Source organism: Mugil cephalus, chromosome 15 (assembly GCF_022458985.1).
Source record: "Mugil cephalus isolate CIBA_MC_2020 chromosome 15, CIBA_Mcephalus_1.1, whole genome shotgun sequence".
Taxonomy (NCBI): Eukaryota; Metazoa; Chordata; class Actinopteri; order Mugiliformes; family Mugilidae; genus Mugil; species Mugil cephalus.
In genome coordinates, this window is record NC_061784.1 from 4,686,765 (window position 1) to 4,707,880 (window position 21,116).

The window sequence follows — 21,116 nt, forward strand, 5'->3', positions numbered from 1 at the left end:
AAGTCTAATAGAGTAATAAATTAGAAAACGGAGCCCCTTACCCTGAGTTAGAATTCAGCGGAGACTAGAATTGTAAAGAGTAGAACAATTGCATCAGTGTTACAGAGATCTCAAAATATCTGTGAATGGTAAAAAAAAAAGAAAAAAGAAAAAATGAAAATACAGCCAAAAGCACCAGAAACGTGTCTACTGTTACAGTTAAGTGTTTGGACAAGTGGTCCATCACTTACCAGCACACTTCAATACTTTAACCTTTTCCCTTTGTTATTTCAACTGTGGGTTTGAAGTGCAGGATCAGTCTGTCAGCCGCCGTTTGTGAGTTCATGCAACATTGAGAGCTCATTTTTTTCTTCTTTTTTTTCAGTAGTCCCTGTCCAGCTTTAAGGTTACATGCTATTGATAATATTGGCTTTTCTCACTCCCTACGAAGCTGGGAAGGCTAAAATTAGCAGCAAGTTAAGCACGGCATCAAAGCTGATAAACTCAGTGAAGTTACTCATGCAAGTTCCTTAAGCAAGGTTAGTACAGGAAGGGAAACTTGGAGTGGACAGTCTCTTAATGCGCTTGCGCTTTCACCCCGCTGTTTGGAGTGAGAAAGACTAATGTTGCAGAGTGGCAACTTTTGTTTTGGTCTCTACTCTAAGGCTGTTGCTACCGCTTATGACAACGATACAGGGAAGGATTTTTATTCGGGCTATCAGTAGATTAATCGCGATTAATCGCATAATTCCCATTTTTATGTGTGTGAACAGAAATTAATCACACTTTTTTAAACGTCTGTTTTAAATGTTACTGGAAAAGATATATTTCAAATTTGTGTTTCTCTTGACAACATATAATAATTAATTAAATTCATATGTAAATGTAGATCATTTTGTTATTGTCAAGACAACCACCTGACAAGGCTTAGAATCAACTTGCTGTTCAAAAAATGCATTATACATCTTATCTATTAGATTTTTTTGTTTCTGCTTGCTTTCAATGATTATTGGTGGTTTTGATGCTAAAGTTCATATCAGCGCCCTATGCAGGCTAAAATTACTAAAATTACAACAGCACTTCATATTCTGCTTGCTTTCCACATTGTTACGAGTGTTCTGATCTGCTCCTTCTGGATTTTGCAAACTTTCGCAAGGTTGTAATAACAGAACATTTATGTGCTAATCGTGTGATTTTCTACACATGTGTGCATTTTTGACGGTTCCAGCTTTTATACAATGCACACATTTAAATTATATTAAGGCTTTAAGTTGTTCCACAAAAGGTCACTAGCTGTCTGCCTGCACATCCACATCAGCTCCTGTCTCACTCCACTTCTTTGCCCATTTTTGGATTAGCCAGGATTTAAGAGGAATCAGGTGCCAGGACAGGCTGGTGCCACCACATTGAGCTTCAAAACAGCTCACACATGAAATTCACAGTGGCTTTTGAGTGAGGAATGTAACAAACCTACATATGATGTACCAGTTTTACAGACTCTGACACTGTAAATAAGGTACTGTTTTAACCAATATTCAGGCTGTGAATAATATATCTCTATCAAATATTCTGTATGAACATGTGTTTAGACATTCCCTTGGGTGTAGACTTCCTGAGCCCATCAACTGATTCCCTTCCAGGCTACTTTCTATTAAGATACAGCTACTGCTTTCCTTAACAGCAGGTAAAAGGGTGAGGGACCTTTGATCTATTCGCCCATCAAAATCACAAACTCATCAGACTGGACTGGAGCTATGCCACGCTGAGGCAGGACCCATCCTTCTTACCTAAAAGCATTGGGAGTTTTTTCAAATATTGGATGGATGACTTGAATGCTTTTAATCCTGTTTCTCACGCAGAGAAAAACACACATCGCAGTTGTACTCTGCGTTTGCCACAGCACATAGAATGTCAAAGTCTCTCTTAGGGTCTGTTTTGAACCATGTCTTGAGTCAGCCATGTGCCCCCTTTTTTTCAGTGTGAGTTGTTCTCAACAATGCACATCACTCTGCCTCAGCCTCCGCTAAACACCGCTAGTGAGCCCTGCAGGAGCAAGAGGCCATGGACAGTGTCTACATCCAAGAACATGTGTTGCATTCTCAAGAGACCTGAGCATGTGAGGGCCTGTGTCGCTTTACGCTCAAATCAGTATTCAAGCTTTTAAAGCCTTTCTTCACTGTGTTGGAACACAATGTGAATATTGTGACAACCTTCACAATCAGATAATAGTAATTTTCACACAGAAAGGCTGAAGATGTACCTTGCACTCAAAGGTGTCAACCAAAGGCAAATAAGTGATATGCCTCCCTTTTTCTCAGTTAGCCATAAGAACACTCGTACAGTATAATTTTCACTATACCACATAATGAATATGTTGTTTGTGATTTACTGGGCCATATCCTCACATTTACACACAACTGGATCTGATGTCAAAGTGTTATATTGTATCCGGAATATAATTGTTTTAGGAAGAGAAACGGTGATCCTTAACATCTGCGAGATCCAATTAAATATGATGAGCTGTTTTCAGTTGCTCAGTGTCACTTTTTGCCAGTGTTCGCCGAGATAAAGTATGAAAAGCAAGCATGCAATTATTGACTACACTGAAGTCTTTCCATAATAAAGCCATACACTGACTGAAGTCTAAGCCCTAATGTTTGCTGGCAGCTATGACTGAGGACAACGTGAATAATGAGTGTAGATTAACAGGCTTACACAAGGGGGAAATGCTGCCTTTATGTATTTCCTAAAGAAGAACTCGTTGTGCTGGCCAGTCTTGGAGGTAAATATTAGCCTATGCAGGTATATTGCCTTGTGCACTGTGATAACATAATTACATAACGCCTGAGTGTTATATTATCTTGCATATTTTATACCATATCAGACGCATGGCATTGCCCTTGGCAAACGTTTTTCAGTTTTTATTTTCATTTACATTTTGTGTCCTCATTCACGTCCTCCAAATGATAATTCCTGATCACTTTTTTGTTATAAAGCTTATATGTCTCCAAATTCTGGTTCCTGGAGTAATACTGGGCAGCAAAAGAATTTACCACCAGTCCATGTCTGACTATTTGTGTGGTAATTGCGCTGAACTTGGCAGTGTTCAGAGAGAGGATAGCAAAACTCGACAACCTGAAATCTTCAATTTCTTCAATGAACTCAATTTGTCACTTCAGGGGAGAATGAGAAGTGTCTTCAAGATGGCAGATAGAGTGTCTGCTTTCAAACCAAGCCGAAACTTTGGGGACGGTGAGTGAACAGGACCGAGTTTGACAAGTTCCCAAATAAACTGGGATTTTGGGAGAAACTGACGGTGGACCGTCCTAATCCCAGCTGGTGTGCTGTCACCTGGCGTTACGGTAGACAGGCTTTGACTGCTACATCAAACTGCAGATGACTCGAGAATGCAAAGGAATGGATGAGTGACCCATTTGTGAACATTTCCCGGCAACGTCCATGTCGGTGCGCGGAGAAGATCGGCTCATTGAGCCCACAGTGACGGTGGCCTGGAAAATATGTTTGATATAATATGCCAGGTGGTATTTTGGATCGAAGTCAAAGCTGAATGAGATAGCGCCGAAAGTTCTGATATTTGCTCCCATTGCCGTCGTCATATCTCTGGCTTTCTGGAATAAACAGAAACTAAAATGAAGACCTTAGTGGACAAATAGAAATGTTTGGGCGCTTTGGTTGGCACTGTCACTCACTGTCACTGTTTCATATGTTTAATATCGGAAAAAATACACTTATCCCAACTAACGGAATTCACACATTTTGGCACAGACATAAATGTTCATGTTACTCAGGGGATGTACTCTAATTGCTTAGGCAATCCTCCTGCCTCACTAGTGGGTTAGTGTTAGAGCTTCAGAATGAAATGTCTTGACATGCATTGCAAGTCTACGACATTCTCAATTTCTTTATTGTCTTCAACTAATTGTACGGATACTAACATAAATTGAAACGTTACCAGTGGCAAACAACACTGGACGTCTCTTATGTGTAAATTACATAAAATGAATAACCACTACTATACGTTATATATATGCCCTGACTACATCTTGAGTTGTTTCATCTTTGCTTAGACAAGATATAACGTAAAATGTAACTCGTGACATGATTTAATTCCTGCTCGCATGATTAAATTCATACCGCCCTGCACATTTCTTAACACTTCAGCACTCACAATGTGACGAATCCTTCTGATATAGGCTGCCAAAAACCCTTAATGTGCATCTGTGCACCCGGGAAAAAAAAATAAAAATGCTCAAACCTACAAAACAAGAAGTACAGAGACACAGTTTCAGATTCTAGTGAAGACCCCCTCAAAAGAAGATACCAAATATTTCAGAGTGAACGTCGGTGGAACTTATAGAAAATTGTGGAGGAGATTATTTTTTTTTTGATGACCCACTCATAAAAAAAAGAGAATCCAGAGGATAACGTGTGTGTTACCGGAGCCCAGAAATATAAATCATCTATCAAATGAGAAAAAGATGGCTCTCCATAAAACGCTTCTGTTAGCCTGGATATAGAGTTAATGAAGAGTTATAACAAGCTGATACTGTCAGTCTGCGAGGAATACAATTCAACATTAAATCTACGGAAGGGAAATGAATGGTAAAAAGTGTATGTTAAGGATTCACAGATACAAATGGTTGAATGTCAGTACGTGTCTATGCAGCACTTTAGTTCTCTCCACAGTGAGTATTACGGCCTCACTGACTTGTGAACATGACTATAAACTATTTGCAGCTTTTCACAGTCTCTCATATAAGACAGCCTCTTGTCATTCTCTTCTGGATTTCTGAAGTTACTCAGAGAACTGTCCACCCCTCTGACATTTTGATGATTTTCGAGGACAAGCTTTTCTTACCCCCGAAATGACTACACTGAGTGCAGTCTTAAAATTCCTTGAGCGCGGAGTAAAAGGCAATGAGGAGTAAAAGGCGCAATGACATGCAGGCCTATATCCTCTCCATTCAGTGACTCACGACTCGGACCACTGTTCGTGGAAAAGGCCTAGGATTTCCTTATCACTCATGTTGCATTACTGCAGTTCACACATAATTAAATAATATGGTATCTGTGCAACAGTGATTAAGTCAATTAAGCTCAGAGCTTATGTGCCGGCAATGAAACAAGTAGGAACGCATAGAGCGTAAATATCCAGACATAGAATGGGTTTCCCCTTTTCGCTGAATGCTTCCAACCGGAGCTTATTGTTCATTAAAAAAATTCTTTTCTCTCTCACTTTAAGCAAAGGCACATAGACATCTCCAAATTAACATCACAAGACAGCAGCCTTGTAAGCCTTGAAGGCAATGTGTAGCTCTGGGCAGCTCATCAATGCTTTGAAGAAACACTGTGTTGAGTGCATGATGAGGACCGTGCACATTGTTTTTCCAGTTGGAGCAGTGAACACAGGTCCTGGGACTCTCCCACTTCAAACCCTTGAATGCTTCTCTCTCAACATTCTGAGGCTTCCTGACTCAGAAATGAGGCGCTGGTGCCCTGCATGACAAGAATACTAGTTCTTCTTAATGAGCCTTGGTCCTGGAGCGAGACACATTTTAAACAATGTCGCTCCAAGGCTGAAGAAACGCAACAACCAAACCCTTGTTTAACAGTCAAAAGTGATGAATAATAATAGAAAACAAAGAAAACACTGACAACATTCTTTTTTTTTTTTTTTTTTTCCCTGAAGTGATTTTATTACAAAGTTCATGAGGACTTACAGTATTACAAGAGAATTTGTCAACATGCGGAAACAGAACAAAGCAGAACACAGGAGTTTAACAAACTGGTAAGATAGGACGATCCACTGTTCACGATAAACATAAAAACTGATAAAGTCCTCAGGAGGTGGGAGCCAGTGAATGACTACAGTGCAGGCATAGAACGGCCACATTCACACTGACTCAGCAAAGGTCAATCCAACCAAGGCAAGATGTGCACATCTCAAGAAAACATGTTACAATTTTTATATGCCATCGGCTTTTCTCAGAACTTTTAGAAAGCTTCACTTGTATGTACATAAAACTGTACAAAAACATGGCATCACAAGCATTTTATCCTATATAAATATACCAACAATTAGGATAACAACTAGATTCTCTCTTGCAAAGACATATTTTCAAGGCAATCGTCTTTGTTCTAGATGAAACTGTGGAAAAAAAGATGAAAGTTAATTTCAGTTCGTTTGTGAGAGGGCCTTTTTGATTATGAACCGGCACTGACACTTCGGAAAATCAAATGATAGGAAAAAAAAAGAGAAAAGAGTAAACAGCTTCTACCAAATTATCTTTGGAATTCATGCTAAAATCGTTGCCCGCCTGACGGCAGACAGGGGGTTGTGGAGATCTATGTACACTACACCACCGACATGTTTCTTTATTTTTTCACACAACCAGTTTGCTAAGAGTCTTTGACCAGTAAGAAGGAAAAATAATAATCCCTTGCCAATTACAGTACGGTAATTTGTCCATCTGTCCACAGAAATTATCACCATACGATACACACTACAGAGAGGCAAAATATACTCAAGTGAATTCAACATTAAATCAATGTTAAGTACAAATTAAACATTATTCAACATACTTTCGAGTGTATTTAGGTGCTTCGTGACGTCCTCTTACTTTGATCGAGGTTCTGTGTTTGAGCCAGAAGTAAACCCAGTTCATTCAGCATGAGTTCAAAAGAAAGGTCAAACCTGGTAACGTATAGTCCCAGAAATAAGGAGCAGGAGGTCGGCTCACAGAGAGAGACGAGGGGGGGAGGAGGCCGGGGCTTGTTTTTTTTCTTTTTTTTTTTTGCAGAGCACCTAAATCCTGTCATCTCATTTGGATCGACAACCGCCGATAACGACTTATCTGCCGAAAGTTACGCGATTTATGTCACATATCGGCGAGACAAATCAGAGGACGCGTTCCAGATTCGCCGAAGTGACACTTAGGCTGCAATCCGGTTAAGATTTAACCCAAGAGGTGAATTTCGGAAGCAAAGCGGCGGTGAATCTGAATCAAGTCAGAGCATTTGAATAGATAAAAATTGTGATTGAGGCTATGTGACACTGGTTTTATCACTCATTGCCATCCTTCTCACTTGTCATTAATTCCAGGTCAGTGATCTTACCCGCTGCTTTCGGTTCGCGAAGCGGCTATCCACAGCGTTCGGGGGAGCTGGGGGGGTTTAATCACAGTGTATCATGGCTGTTGTTTGAATTTTATTTCAGTCGCTAAATGGCTTTGAAAACGGCATAATGTGCTTTCTTCCCCTCAAGGCAGGATAATCGCCCACCTTATTTAATCATGGCCATGTCCAGTAATTTCCATATGTTTTCAGTTTAATTATTCCAGACGCAGATTTCAATGGCGGCGTGATGAGGTAAGTGCTGATAAAAATACCCCTTTTAACTGATTGTAGCTCCGTGGGTGGATTTGCATTATCTCGTGGGTGCCTTGTCCTGGGGGTGTGCTCACACATGCCCTCGCTCAGGACTCATTACTCACCCTAATTAGGAAATGTCCATTCGAAGCTCTTCCACCCTTACTCAGAGACGCAATCTCACTATGGAAATACTCTGCAGAGGTGAAAGGTATCTACAAATCTAATCAAATCAATGTTTAAATCAAAGACGCCGACTAGCTCTATGCCGCGGTAAGGCAGGCTAGTGGAGTTATCATTAACATCCAATTACTGACTAATACATAGTGTCCTTCAGACATATCCTTCAGATTCACTTGGAAAATCTTTGTAAAGATAAATGAAGCCCACAGGCATGCCCTATTTTTATTCTGTGTTCAATAGCCAGAGGAGGAAAAATGCCTAATAACTTATTAAGCATGTTGTCCTCAATACAAGGAAAATGATAATTAACAGGAGTTGTAAATCGAGCCTGACTCCTGCTGTCTAAACCTACGCTTAAGCTCGACAGATTTACTGTCTTCGCGGATATCACGGAGCTACTGACACAAAATCGAATATTTGCTTCTGATATTCTTTTCGGAATCTGCCTTGTCAGACCCTGTTGGCGCGCTGTGCGTTGAGTTCAGCTCTGACGAAGCGTACATCTAGCGAGGAACCGAGCGGTCCGAATGCAGAGCGAGTTTATATAAGTGTTGTGTTAAGTTCCGCGAGTGCGTCATCTCCCCGGTGGCTCTCGACACGCGATCGCCCTCTCGTGTAAATAATTCCTCCAGCATTCATTAGGTCTGCAGACCTCGTGGGTTTCAAGGGGAAGGGTCTACGAGCTTCGGAGGAACCGCATGTGAGTTAGAGCCCATCTGATTGTCACGACAGAGAGGAGCTTTCTGAACTGACACGCGGGTTACGTACTCATCAACAAAGTGAAAAGCCAATCAGAATGTGTCCTACGAGTGTTCTGCGCTTGGTCATTGTGACTCTGGGGTACTGCGGCCAAGTCAACCGTTTTTAGATAGGTCACAGTGCTGCGAGTCAGTGGAACATAATGTCAGTTTAAATGCTGCCACACAGCTCTCTCCACCAGTGGCAGAGCTCTACAGGGAGCAGAGGTAAAGGCCATTCTACTATGATTAGGGGTCGAAGGTGTGTGCTTATGCGTGTGTGTGCGCGTGTGTGTGTGTGTCTGTGTTTGCGTGGAGCGGATAAATGCCTTCCACAATATCAAGCTCCACTCCGGGAGATGGTCGCAATCAAGTTTAAACAGCAGCAGTAAAGAAAAGCTTAAATATGCTAAAATTCTGAGGCAAATTTTTTTTTTTTTTTTCAGCTTTATGCCAGACAAAAATATATGTAGAACACACCATTCAAATGTATTTACAGCTCTGTACATTAAGATAGACCATGTGATTGTTAATCAAAAGCGTTACGCCTTCCGATATGGCCTGACTGGCTGTCTATTAAATTATACCTAATAATGGCACAAGAGCACTGATCACAACTTTCAAATTCAAGAGATCACTTCACAGAATGGGACTTGGCTAACTACAACGATAATTATTCACTGCTAGAGTAGCAATTACCATCTGCATTTCCTTTTCATCGGTCTGAATTGTATCCTTCAAGGTTTCGAATAAATAAATGAGCGAGTGCACCAATTGACTTTGTGGAATCATTAATAAATATGCTAATAAATTATTAATTTAAGGAGGAAATGTCAAAAACAAGTGTTCATGCCAGTGATTGAATGAGTCACAGCCTATTGTTACCTACAAAACGGGCACTGGCTTTAGAGCGTGGACAGCTTGTTTCTCCTTCTGATGTGGGCGTACCTTTTCTTCGCTTATGTACCGACCGGATGAATATGTTCCTCACAGGTAAATTTCTCTTTTTGGAGTGTGGGCGGACGGGGAGGTGGGCGGGAACTCGGAGGCCACGCTCAGGGGCATCTCCTCTAACGGGCAGTCCTGATTGACGTCATGACCGCTGCTGGAATAGGCACTGCGGGAGGGTGGAAGGCGCGACCGGTGCTCCTCGCCACCCAGCCTGGCGCTCCCGTTCGCCAGGCGTCCCAGGCTCCCTCTCTCCTGGTAAGGCACGAAGGTGGAGAGTTTCGGGGGGTTCCTGGTCTTGCGTACGGGGGAGGGATGCCCAGGCATCCAGCAGGCGTCTGAGTGGCCCAATTCACTGCACTCGGTCGTGCAGTTTCCAGTCATTGCCACATCAGGGAGGGAGCGGATGTCTGTGGGCAGGAGAGAGAAAACAGCACAATCAGAGAGGGCTTCGCAGCGATAAACACTGGAACAATATTCATTAGACGAAAAAAAAAAGTTGTAAAAAGGGCATTTGTGAACAGAAATGGTGTCATCTGAAACACCCCGTGAAACCCACCCCCTCCTCCTTGAGGTCTTTGCAGCTGTTGCTAAGCAGTCAGCAGCAGTTGCTATGTAGCTGTTGCTATGCGCTGTGTAATGAGCGCCACTGTGTGTGTAGTCCACCAGCTCGATGTGATACATTCAAGAGATGGCGTGCTGCGTCTATGTCATTTAGAAGTCTCCAACAGCAGTTCGCCTGGCATGTTTGTAATACATCACCGCATTGTTCAGCAGCAATGTGTTAATTTTTATCACATGCAATTTGTAGGCTGTAAATGGCGCCTCGTCAACGCAAAGAAACAGCGAGAGGGTGGACAAAGTACAACGGGCGCGCGAGCCGAAGTCGCGTAGTGTTTGGTTACAGAGGGAATAGCTGAATCCCTCAGGGCAATACCACCACAGAATGAGTTATTGATTGACAGTGAAATGAGTTCCCTGCCCTTGATTATCATCCATTTTTTATTCAACTGTTCCTAATTAAATAAATGGGCCCATGACCCAGTGACCTCATTTTAATGTACAAGCTGTTAACGTGCCAAAATAAGTTTTCCACAGCGATCACTCACACAGTTCTCCAGGCAAAATCCAAACCGTGGAAGAAAATATTTGTTCTCAAATACTGTACAGCCGGCAGCCCTTAGGACTTTTTAAGCAGCCCACCTGTTGACAAGCCAAACATACTGCCCAGATTAAATGGAAATACAACTCCATTTATCTTTGTTATCCCCTCAGACTGAGGCTGGAACAGCCCGATCAATGTCTGTGAGAGGAGCAGACAACTAAGATCCGTGCGCCCGTGATGTCATGTGACATGTGAACTTTTGATTGCTGTGATAAATGCATTACTGTAGTGCCACAGCGCTGTCCACGCCATGAGACGACACGTCCATCACGGTCGCCCTGCCTTCGTCCGGGGCTACGGGGACGGCGTGCGAATCGGAACAAATGCACCACTCGCGGGGAACGCGGAGAAGTGGGTGCCGCGAAGGCGCGACCGACGTGCGAATGATGCAACCACGAGAGTTGAGACGGCAGCAAGCGTTCACAGCTAATGGAGAAAATGCCAGCTTGACAGCAAGCCTATGAAACGTATCATCAGTATTGTATTCATGACCAGAGGAAGGATAATTAGCCCACAAAATGTCAGACCTCTGAGGGTGGAAAAACTGCATCTGGTTCACAGAGGGTTTTTTTTTGTTTGTTTGTTTTCTTCAGTCAATCAAAAGCCAAAAAGACACAATTTCTGTGAAAACTTGAACATTTAAAAAGACTGGAGGGAAGTTATTCATTTTAATTTCTCTGTCCTCACTGGTGTCTACAACATTCATTTGTCATGGGTAATCCAAATACAATGGTCCTATTGTTTATAAAAAATAATAATGGGACAAAGAAGAATACATAGCACGATCTATTGTCACAGTTAATCTCATTGTTCCTGTCATCCTCTAGATAGATGTTTAGGCCACTTAATACTGTACATTCATGTTTAATTATGTCACTGGGCTTAAGTGGAGGATTCTTCTCTGCTTTTATTAGGTCAGTGTCAATGGACTGAGATTCTTATCAAATGAATGAACTGCACTTTTATGCTTGATTGAAGAGCAAATAAAACTGGATCTAAAACTATAAGAGTTGACAGGCAACCAAGGCAGTTCTGTGCGTGTGTGTGTGTACTCATTTTCTCAGCTCAGCTAACAGCGCTGTCTGTATGCATCACTGCAGCAAAATGGACTCTTGCTACAAAAGATGTTCATGGGAAGAGAGGGTTGAGGAGTGCGCTTCCAAGGCATCTACCCCAAAAGGATTTCACACTTGATTAAAACCGCTCCACAGCTTCCAGGAGGTTTACGCCACACCAAGAGGCCGCGTGTTAAAACCGGGGCAGCGCCGCATCTACAAATCAGTCTACAGGGAGAAAAAAGGTACACAGGTTTTCTGAAACACTTCACACGCCACAACCGGGCAAAACGCTTCTGCCTCCGTGAACTACGAACTGCCATCATATGAGTGCGATCGGGTTCATGTGAGACGAGTGGAGCCAACTCAGAGTTACCGAGACCCAGGTTCACCTATTTTATATATGATTCCTCTTTGAAATTCAATCCAGTTTCAGAATAGATAAGAGGCATTATAGATAAGAGAGGTTATTTCCACTTTGTCACCTAAACTCAGGCTGGTAATTGACTTCAGCTCGTGTCTTTAGAAAACATAATGCGGACTTCTTTTATGAAACGCCAACAAAAGGAAAACATGCAAAATGACGCCGCGCACCAGCGACATGAACTGGAGCGCGTCCCGAACCGTGCTCATCATCGTCAGAGGCCAGAAAATCAGCAGTGACAGCTAAAGAAACCGGCAAACGTGCCAGAATCTGCCATTTTCTTCCAACGGCGCCAAGGCACGTGTCGCGTGCCATCGAAAGAGAACATAGATGCTCCAATGCCAGCTATTTAAGTAGGCCATCACCTTGTCTGTTACTGTTTCATCTAAATTTCATATGGTTTTATTTATAATGTAGCTTTGACATACTATTCTTAACGGACAATTTAACAAATGAAAGGTCTATATTCAACCTGCCGTGGTGCCACATGCTGTCATTAGCATTCTGCAGCGCCTATAATCCAGTCACACATGTCAGCTCGTGACATACAATAATAATGAGTCGGTTATTGTGCGGTTATGACAGCATGTTATGATAGGGTGTATCATTTGCGAAAGCACAAGTTTTTACATTTGCTCGCGCTGACCTTTCTGACACACTCAAATCCATTTCCACCAAAAAAATCAATACCGATAATTATACTTTTGTGTCTGCCTTTCTCTGCCGCCATTAGCCATCTGTAGCTGGAGTACAGTCCGCTTAAAGTGTGGCGGAATACTGTCTGCTGCGCACATCAAAACATACTCCCACACTTGGATCATTGTTTGAATATTAGGTGGACAAATGACTCAACCTCGGGTTTAAGGTGCAGTGAAAGGCACGGTGGGAAAATTGGTATTTTCTCGCCCACTCAAACCTGTTTTCCGCCGGCCCTATACCTGAAATAAATCTGCTCACAGTCTGGAACAAACCTTTTAGAGTTCATAGTCTTCTATGTCATGGATGGGGAGCCAAGGTGGACAATGGTGAACAGATGGGCAAACCACACTACTATTATGCAAGTGGTTGAAACAGGCTGACTGGATTTGGAGAGCTTTGCTTTGATTTTGAAGAGGAATGACTCAATGACATTTCTTCCTCTCTGCACAGCAGAATTCTTTTCCTCCAGACTTGGAGATCGGTTGCACCAGCGCCTTTCTTCCTTTACATTGGGTCAGTCCCAATTCCCTATGAAAAATATAATGAAAAAGAAAAACAGTAATCTTTTTTTTTCTCTACCACATTCAGTACCACATCAGCGACAGTGAACCTTAGCAAAGCTTCTGAAAGCACCTCTGCCGCGGTAGCACAACATGCACTGCACAGTGCAGTTACAGAGTGGGGGTACACACAGAGCTTAACCCTCCCCAACCCCCCCTCGGCTGACGGTTACATGCGAGGGGTGGGTTTGCATGCTGCTTGCATCAGGGTGCCAGTGGGAGGTGTTGAGTGTCTGAGGCAGGCTTCCTCATCGTCTGATCCCCTGCCCACGGGCATGGGGGAAGCTGCCTCTTCCTGAGATTTCACACTGCTCCTCTCTGTTTGATTGCAAATGCTGCCTCTCCCCACCGGCTGCTTTCCAGCGTGTGCGCCACACCGCTATGATCGATGGCGAACAAATATGAGAGACCCACGGCTCGCGGAGGGATAACCGTAGAAAAAACAAAAAACAAAAAAAATACCAAAAAAAAAAAAAGAGCTACTATCGTTTGGGAGTGTGTGAGCGAAATTAATGATATATTTTTTGGTCTCTGCAAACAGTTTATGTGGTAAATGACTGAAGAAGTTCCAGGGAAACAAAAAGGAAAAAAAAAAAAAGGAGAAATAACCCGCATGTGAGCAGACATTAGCGAATGTGGTGGCTATCGGTATAATGACTGGGTGTGAATGGATCCAGTGGTTGTCATCCTCTGTGAAGAAAAACAACAACAAACTACGGTTTTGTATTTCGTTCGTTGTGACATGTCAAGCCTTGTTATTCAAGTGTTCTCAGCGAGCACAGTAAGCAGAAGCTACCAAAAAACTGTTTTTTTTTTCTCCTCTCAAGAGGGGTACATTTTTAAGAGAGTGAAACTTACTACAAGTACACAAACATTGTTGACATGCACATTTCCCTCGCTTATTGTAATGGATTCCGAGAGAACAATGGAGGAGTTTGTAACCTTAGACGCTCTCACATCTCACCAGCAAAATTATAAAGCTCGCAAACTTTGTCACCTTACAGAAAGTGATGTCTGACTACGTTCTTACAATATTTACTACTATATCTACTACTATACTACTGTGGTGTTGCTCTAAACATAATTGGTATGCATTTATTCTAAAAACTGCTGTGTGTGAAATAGCTCATTATATGCGCTGCCACTTGCATTTTTAGACAAATTCAGACGCTTATAATTCTAAACGTTTCATATCTTTTATTTTTAGGAAGAACATATAAAGGGCTAACCCCTGACATTAGTTTATAAAGCAATGGAGATAATTTCTGTCTATTAGTCTGGTTCATCAGTTCTCAGTTCAAAGCATCAACAGACGGTGATGCCAGAATAAGATCTGTATAGGTCTTTGAGGCACATGTGTTAAAGTCTCCTTCCCAGACTCGAGATCTGAATTCTCAGTTTCCCGAGCAGCCAGGCCTCTCGCTGACAAAGTCTGATGAGTGGACATGTCGACCAGAGGCACGTCAGGAAAAGACGCTGTAGATGGTTCAGTGGGCGATGGTACACCTCCTGTCAGCTCGCTCTCCATCCACCATTTTGTCGAGGAGCTCCTTTATTTGAAGACTGCCTTTTGTATCACCGCATTTGACAAAGCCTTAGCACCTGCTGACAGATCACGCTATGCACCAGCTCCCCCAATTGAGAAGTTGATATGCGGTGTGATACGTCAACCAATTCTAAGGCTTTGTCAAAGTGTGACACGCACAAGGCATCCTCGGATAAAATAGATTCAAAACACTGGTATAAGGCTGAGGGGTAAAGTGTGCTAAATGATGATATAGCTCCCTTTGAAAGTAATAAAATCACTTCTCTGCTGGTGCACACAGGTATTTGCGGACAACAGCTTCATGCCTCTGCCTACAGCTACAGTATATGTTTGGGTTGCTGGCCAATTACCGACTGGAAATTGCTTTCTGAACCTTGACAACAAAATATCGATCCACAGCACCTGCCAATGAAAACGAACAACAACAAATAATATATTATGAGTACTTCAGATTTAGGTTTGGGATGTTCATACAAGTATGAGGAACCTAAAATTGCCCCAGAACTTACCAAGTTCCAGCAACATCCAACAATAAACTCAACTGCACGGACACACCCAATGAATCCAGAGTGGGTCTCCAGATAATCGACCTATGCATCGTCATTAAGACTTTACAACATCCGCACGTGACCACACCGTTGCCTAAATATTTCATTAGAGCAGTCAGCTGCGGGAATATAAAGAGCATCACTCTGTGTGTTGTTTCCAGTCTTGCATTCATTCACCCAAGGCTTCAGGGAGTCGAACGTACGCGGCGAGTTTTAAAAGCATTAGTTAGACCTCGGTGCTTTACTCTAAATTTAGGAATTTGCATTTGCACTCCGGGCCAGTGCAGGTATTTATTAATGCTGTTCATTTAAAGCTTTACTGTGGGCTGAGCCACACTTGATGAAGGGCGCAATACTAAAAAGAGGAATGCTGATTAGGATTAAAATACAGTGGTAGCACAAAGTTCTTTGTGCATGTCTTAAATATAACTGCAAATTCATAATACACATTGACAAAATCAGATACTGTATATGTCATTGGGCATTTTCGAATCAACGTGCAAGATTGAATAGTGGGAAATCACATAGACATAGACATTTTAGCTTTATAGGCTTCTTCGAATATATTTCTACCAGCTTGTGTAATTACATTTATGCCCACTCTGCTTCTTCTCCTCTGTTTGCCCGACTCCTGAAATAGGAAACCTTGCATTTCCCATTCAGTTTTCTGTGTAATTTAATTAGAAATGCTCAAAGAAATGTAGACTAAATCCCCGTGGTGTGGGGTTGTGACTGGACGCTCAATAGCCTGATGATTCCTTTTATTTTATTTTACTTTTTCTTTCCGTGCCACTTCATTCGATCACAAATTTTGCACAGGTTAAAGAAGAGGCACAGTTGAAAATCTGGAGCCGAACTGCCCGATTACCCTTTAGCAAATGCTGGATCAGTCGGCAGCAGACGTCTGTCTCTTGTGTACATTAATTTAAAAGAAAAAAGAAAAAGAATAAAAAATGTATATATATGCAAGGCTGCAGCTTAATAACGGGCGAAAGAACGAAAATGGAGCTAAGAAAATATATATATATATATATTTGCGCGCGTGTGTGTGTGAAGTTTATGACTGATTTAATGGGAAATATCATCATGATAATTAAACAGAACATTTTATCACCCAACCCATTCTCTGATTACTGCGGAACTTTGACTCTGGAGGTGCTTGTCTATTCCCGTCTCACACCCGAATGTTCTTTCTTCCTCATGTCTGAATGTGTCTTTCTTGGTCCCTGCCTTTGAAGCTTTCTTCCTGCTTTAGGCTCTTTCTGTGGCCCTTTCACAGCGACAGCACTCCATGGCCTCACACTGGCAGGTAGAAGATGTTTTATTTTGCAGGAGCGGAAAAAAAAAGGATACATTAAGCCTTCAATTCAAGATTTGTTGCATTTAAAGGGTTTATTTCATTTGAATGAATTTTACTTGAAGCACTTGCTTGCACGTTATGTACATATAGCCAATAGCCGACACTATATAGAATGGACAGCCGTCACGCTATGTTCAAATCACGCTTAACAGAGTGGGTAAATCTGCAATTTTATTTCAATCAATAATAAAATCAAAGCCTTCCTCATACGTGATCTCCATCTCTAACTATCAAAGAGGGAATTAATCTCCTCTCAGGATTTTCCCTAAGAGTACATTCTCACGTACGGCTTTCATGCTCCCTATCTTTCACTCATTGATCTTATTGACATGTAAAACGAATGTCTTCCGTAATCTATGTGTTGCTCTTCCTCCCCTTTTGATCAAGACGTTATCTCTTCGCTAATTCCGCCTTTGATCAACGCTGTCTGCGATGTGCTTCGTTTGGGTGAGCTAACCTAGCTGCTACACCTGGGCAGGAGCCCGAGTTAAAAATAGAAACAGTAAACACAGTTTCAAAGAGTTTGTGTACAATGCTGTGACATAGATTCCCCATGTCTTGTCTGCCATCTAACCTTGCCTGTGGCCCGGCTGTTCCATGACTGCTTTCATCATTTCATCCGGCGTCGTATCCTTCAACCATAACCCAAACGGTTTCCCTCAGATTTTCATTTGAGCACTATGTAGTCTGGACGCACTGCGGGCATAATGCAATGTATCAGGACTAGTGATGTAACTGTGATAAAACTTAATACACCCAGATTTAAATAACACAGTCACAGGAGGTACATCATTTCCATGCCCAGTATGGACAAATATCGGCTTAATCTCACAAAATCCGTTCTTTAGAATCATGTAAGCAGTCCATGCAGCGGCTAAATAACGGCCCCGGAGAGGCAGAGCTTTATTTGACCATTTACTGGAGATAGAGAGTTGCTGCATGACTGACAATTCTCCGCGAAAGTCAGCATACTAATGCGGCGAGATGGAAAGCTCTGTTCTCACAATGCTCTGAACAATACTGTCATGTGTTTGGAGCGGGACAATTCAAATTTATGCCATGATGGAATATGAAAATTGGCTTTTGTGTAGGAGCGAGGCTGTAGGGAAAGAGCAGGCGCGCTCTCCCGGTGCCGCTCTACCAGTCTATACCCTCGGCCAGGCGGCACCATTTCTGACAGGGCTTTGATTAAGGGAAGGAGGGAAAAAATATATCACATGAAATCAAGAAAATGATTGAATACATAATTATCAAGGGAAAGTAGAAATTTCCGTCTTTAAATACGGACTTAAAGAGGAATGCAAAACACAGAAGGCAGCGGGGGGTCATCAAGGCGGCTTTTGAGGCCAGCATGAATCCTCCCTCCCCTGTTGCTCCCCACTGATCCGCTGCATTCGGCTGCTGGTGTTTGATTGACCTTTTTTAAGCTCATTCGCCGAAGAAGGGTCAACATTCATGTTCTCCGCCGTTGTCAAAATCCCCCCGACAGAAATAATCCAGTACAATAACAACATCAACTTAACGTTTCCTCAGACTCGGGAGCGAATGCGGGTGAAAGGCAGGGACAGTCGTGTCTGGGAGGCCAAGCATTTCGGTTAATTAAATGAAAACCACAGCTGCACTTTAGTGCTGTCTTGTGAATTAAAGAAGCGGTAAAATAGCTATATAAATGTTTTATCACATAAAAAATATCATAAATGGACAGGACATACTCTACATTATGAGATAATAAAATTAAAATTTAATGCACTGATGAGTAAATTGGGTCATGTGCACAGCAGCAGTCTGGATCTGTCTGTGACCCTGGCAGTGCATGGCTCACTCTCTTTGACCAGTTAAAACATCAATGTTATGTTTGTCATATTCACTGCGTTTTTTATTTTTTGTTTTTTTTTTCCTGTAATGTGTCTAGTGGTGAACTCGATCGGGGTAATTGAGCTCAAAGAAGCCATAGCAATTACGACAACAAAGCAGGGAATCCATAAGAGAAGGAGAAAAAAAACAACATATACCAAATGCACAACCAGAGTAAACATAAGTATCACTTTTTTTTTTTACTGAATGTCTCCTCTTGCCATCTGTTTTTTCAGTGCCTGTGGTGGCTGTATGTTTGATGGGTACCTCATCTTCAGGCTAGATACTGTTTCAGCAGACAGCTCATCTAGATGAGTGACAAGTGTTGGGGCCTTGCACATGGCATGGCCATCTGAGAAGGAGGTAGCCAAAGGGAAAATGGAGAAAAAAGAAAATCGCTTCATTTCTTTAAGTAAAAAAAAAAAAAAAAGGAAAAAAAAAGGACCTCTGCTAGTGACCAAGAAATCGCATGAAGATGTACAGTACATGGCACTGTTACAGCGCTGCAGTTTGGAACTAGCTTGACTTACAATGAAGTCAAGCATGCTCTCTAATTAGACCGCAGATCCAGCAGCAATACATGGTGGAACCAAGCTACATCGTCATGCAATATTCTGTCAGAATTACTCTGGTTTTGGCTTAAGAACAAGGACTCTTTAGGGATACAGTAGCTCACAGAACGTGTGCTTTAAAGTGAGTTTTGAAAGGCAGAAATTCCTTGAATTAGTGAAGTCAACGTTGAGATGTGACATAGATCAAGCCCATGTAAGGGGACTGTGATGGTTCCGTGTAAAATGGTAGTGAAATGTCAGTCACGTCACCTTAAAGGCATAAAACTGCAGTACCGCTGGCCATGAGGGTAAGCGTGACTAATTTAAGTCATTTTTTATTTAGCTTAAGGCATGTAGAGTATTGACTGCATGATATACCATGTTAACACAAAACAGCAAATTAAGAATTGATTCTTTCACCAAGGGTAAAAAAAAAAAAAAAAAAAAGAATTTACTGCTGCTCTCTGTTTGGTGACATGGGGACATTTTCAGTTTCCCTGGATGTAGTGCTCATTGAGTTTGTACGGTCCTTGAAGTGCAGTGAATTCTTGAGATATCTGTGAGAAAGCCTTAAAGCCAGAGCGGCTCCATTCCTGTGAGACTCACTGGAAATAAGGAAATGCATGTCAGGCCCATACAGTACAATTCCAGTCCCTCAAGTACCATCCATCATTGAAGGGCAGAACACTAGTTAGTGGGAGGTTCAGCGGCTCTTGGTCCCCATCACACTATGATGGAGAGATGACCCCCGGGGCCTTTCTCTGACGCTGGCTTGAGCAGCCCGTCCAACTGAGGCTGAAGTGGAACTGGCCCCCGTCCAGCATCCCCTCCGTCATGCACAGTGCTCTACCTGCTCTACGAATCACATCTGGGGTGAGACTAGGTAATACCCACCGAGACCAACAGAACTCCACCACCACTTTCTATTTCTGCCTCCATAATTACCCTTAAGTTTCAACTCCAGACCTCATAGATCTGCCAGTGGATACTCAGCTAAAAGAAGCATCCCTTCCAGCCTTGAGCTATACCAGGCTAATTAAGTAATTCTCCATGTGTCTTTACAAACTCATAATTTACACACACACTGCCACCTCCAGACCTGCTGCTTCACTATGCTGCTGCCCAGATTCACTGGCGTGGCAAGAGTAGGCACCGTGCTATCCAATTTTTGCCTAAGTACAGAGAGCCATCCACTTTTGTTAGAGTAATACATGAGCACATCTAAAGCTTAGGGATTCTGGCTTAGGCGTACTGGCTCACTCATTCATTTTACAAGCTTAGTGCTAAAACCAGACACTTTCTGTGGTGCCATGGTGTTAAAAGCACTATTTATGGAACGTAATGTGTGGTTATATGCATGTACTTTTCTTTCTGCACATAATTCTCAACACTCATCTGGGTTTTTAGCCATGTTATATACATGTGGATAAGAGCCGAATAGCTCGTGTAGATCTCAATTAAATCGAAGAGGACTGGGAATCTGTCCTTAGAACATGTGCCAAATATCTTCCACTAAATCTCTTTTGATTTTCGCTTTCCTCATTTTATTATTTAAGCAGCATCTATGTAGCCGTTTCTTTTATTATTTAAGCATGTTCTTTTTTCTGTTGACCAAAAGACAATACTAAAACATAGTGATTGAGTAAAATCTGAGATAACAATAATAATAGAGCAAAAACAAACATATTAAGATAGCATGAACAAAGGCCCAAAGGATTTTCAGGTTCTGACACAAACATGCTATTATCAGTGAGGGTATAGGCTTCCAGTCAGCTGGACACAATGATGAAACTGCAGAGAAATCACTTTTATGGGCAGAAGAAGGTAGTATGAAATTGAATGCAAGGGGTAGATTTATTGGGATAATGGGACTTCTATTCTGGTTCCATCTTGATTTCACATGTGGCTGCAATCACTGCCACACAATAAGATCAGTTAACTCTGAAAGACAATAAGCCAAATACGCACTCCGCGACAGTTAATGGTCTGAGATGTAATAACACGGACCTCGTGTTTCAAAGCCCCTTTCAAAGGTCTGGCCTGTCTGCAGTAATTTGACAACTGCTGTAATGTGCGCGGCCAAAGTTTGGGCCGGGTGTGCGGGTCTCATTGTCACTG

At 42.2% G+C, this 21,116-nt stretch overlaps 1 protein-coding gene across 1 annotated transcript in view; it reads right to left on the reverse strand.

Annotated features, from left to right (window-relative positions):
• Positions 1-5,677: 5,677 nt before the first annotated feature.
• pcdh1a (protocadherin 1a) overlaps positions 5,678-21,116 on the reverse strand; it is an 82,874-nt gene continuing 67,435 nt past the window's right edge. Inside the window, exon 5 of the mRNA XM_047607260.1 lies at positions 5,678-9,646. Within this exon, the coding sequence (XP_047463216.1) occupies positions 9,276-9,646 (371 nt within the window). The 3' untranslated portion in view covers positions 5,678-9,275. The remainder of the gene's footprint in view (positions 9,647-21,116) is intronic.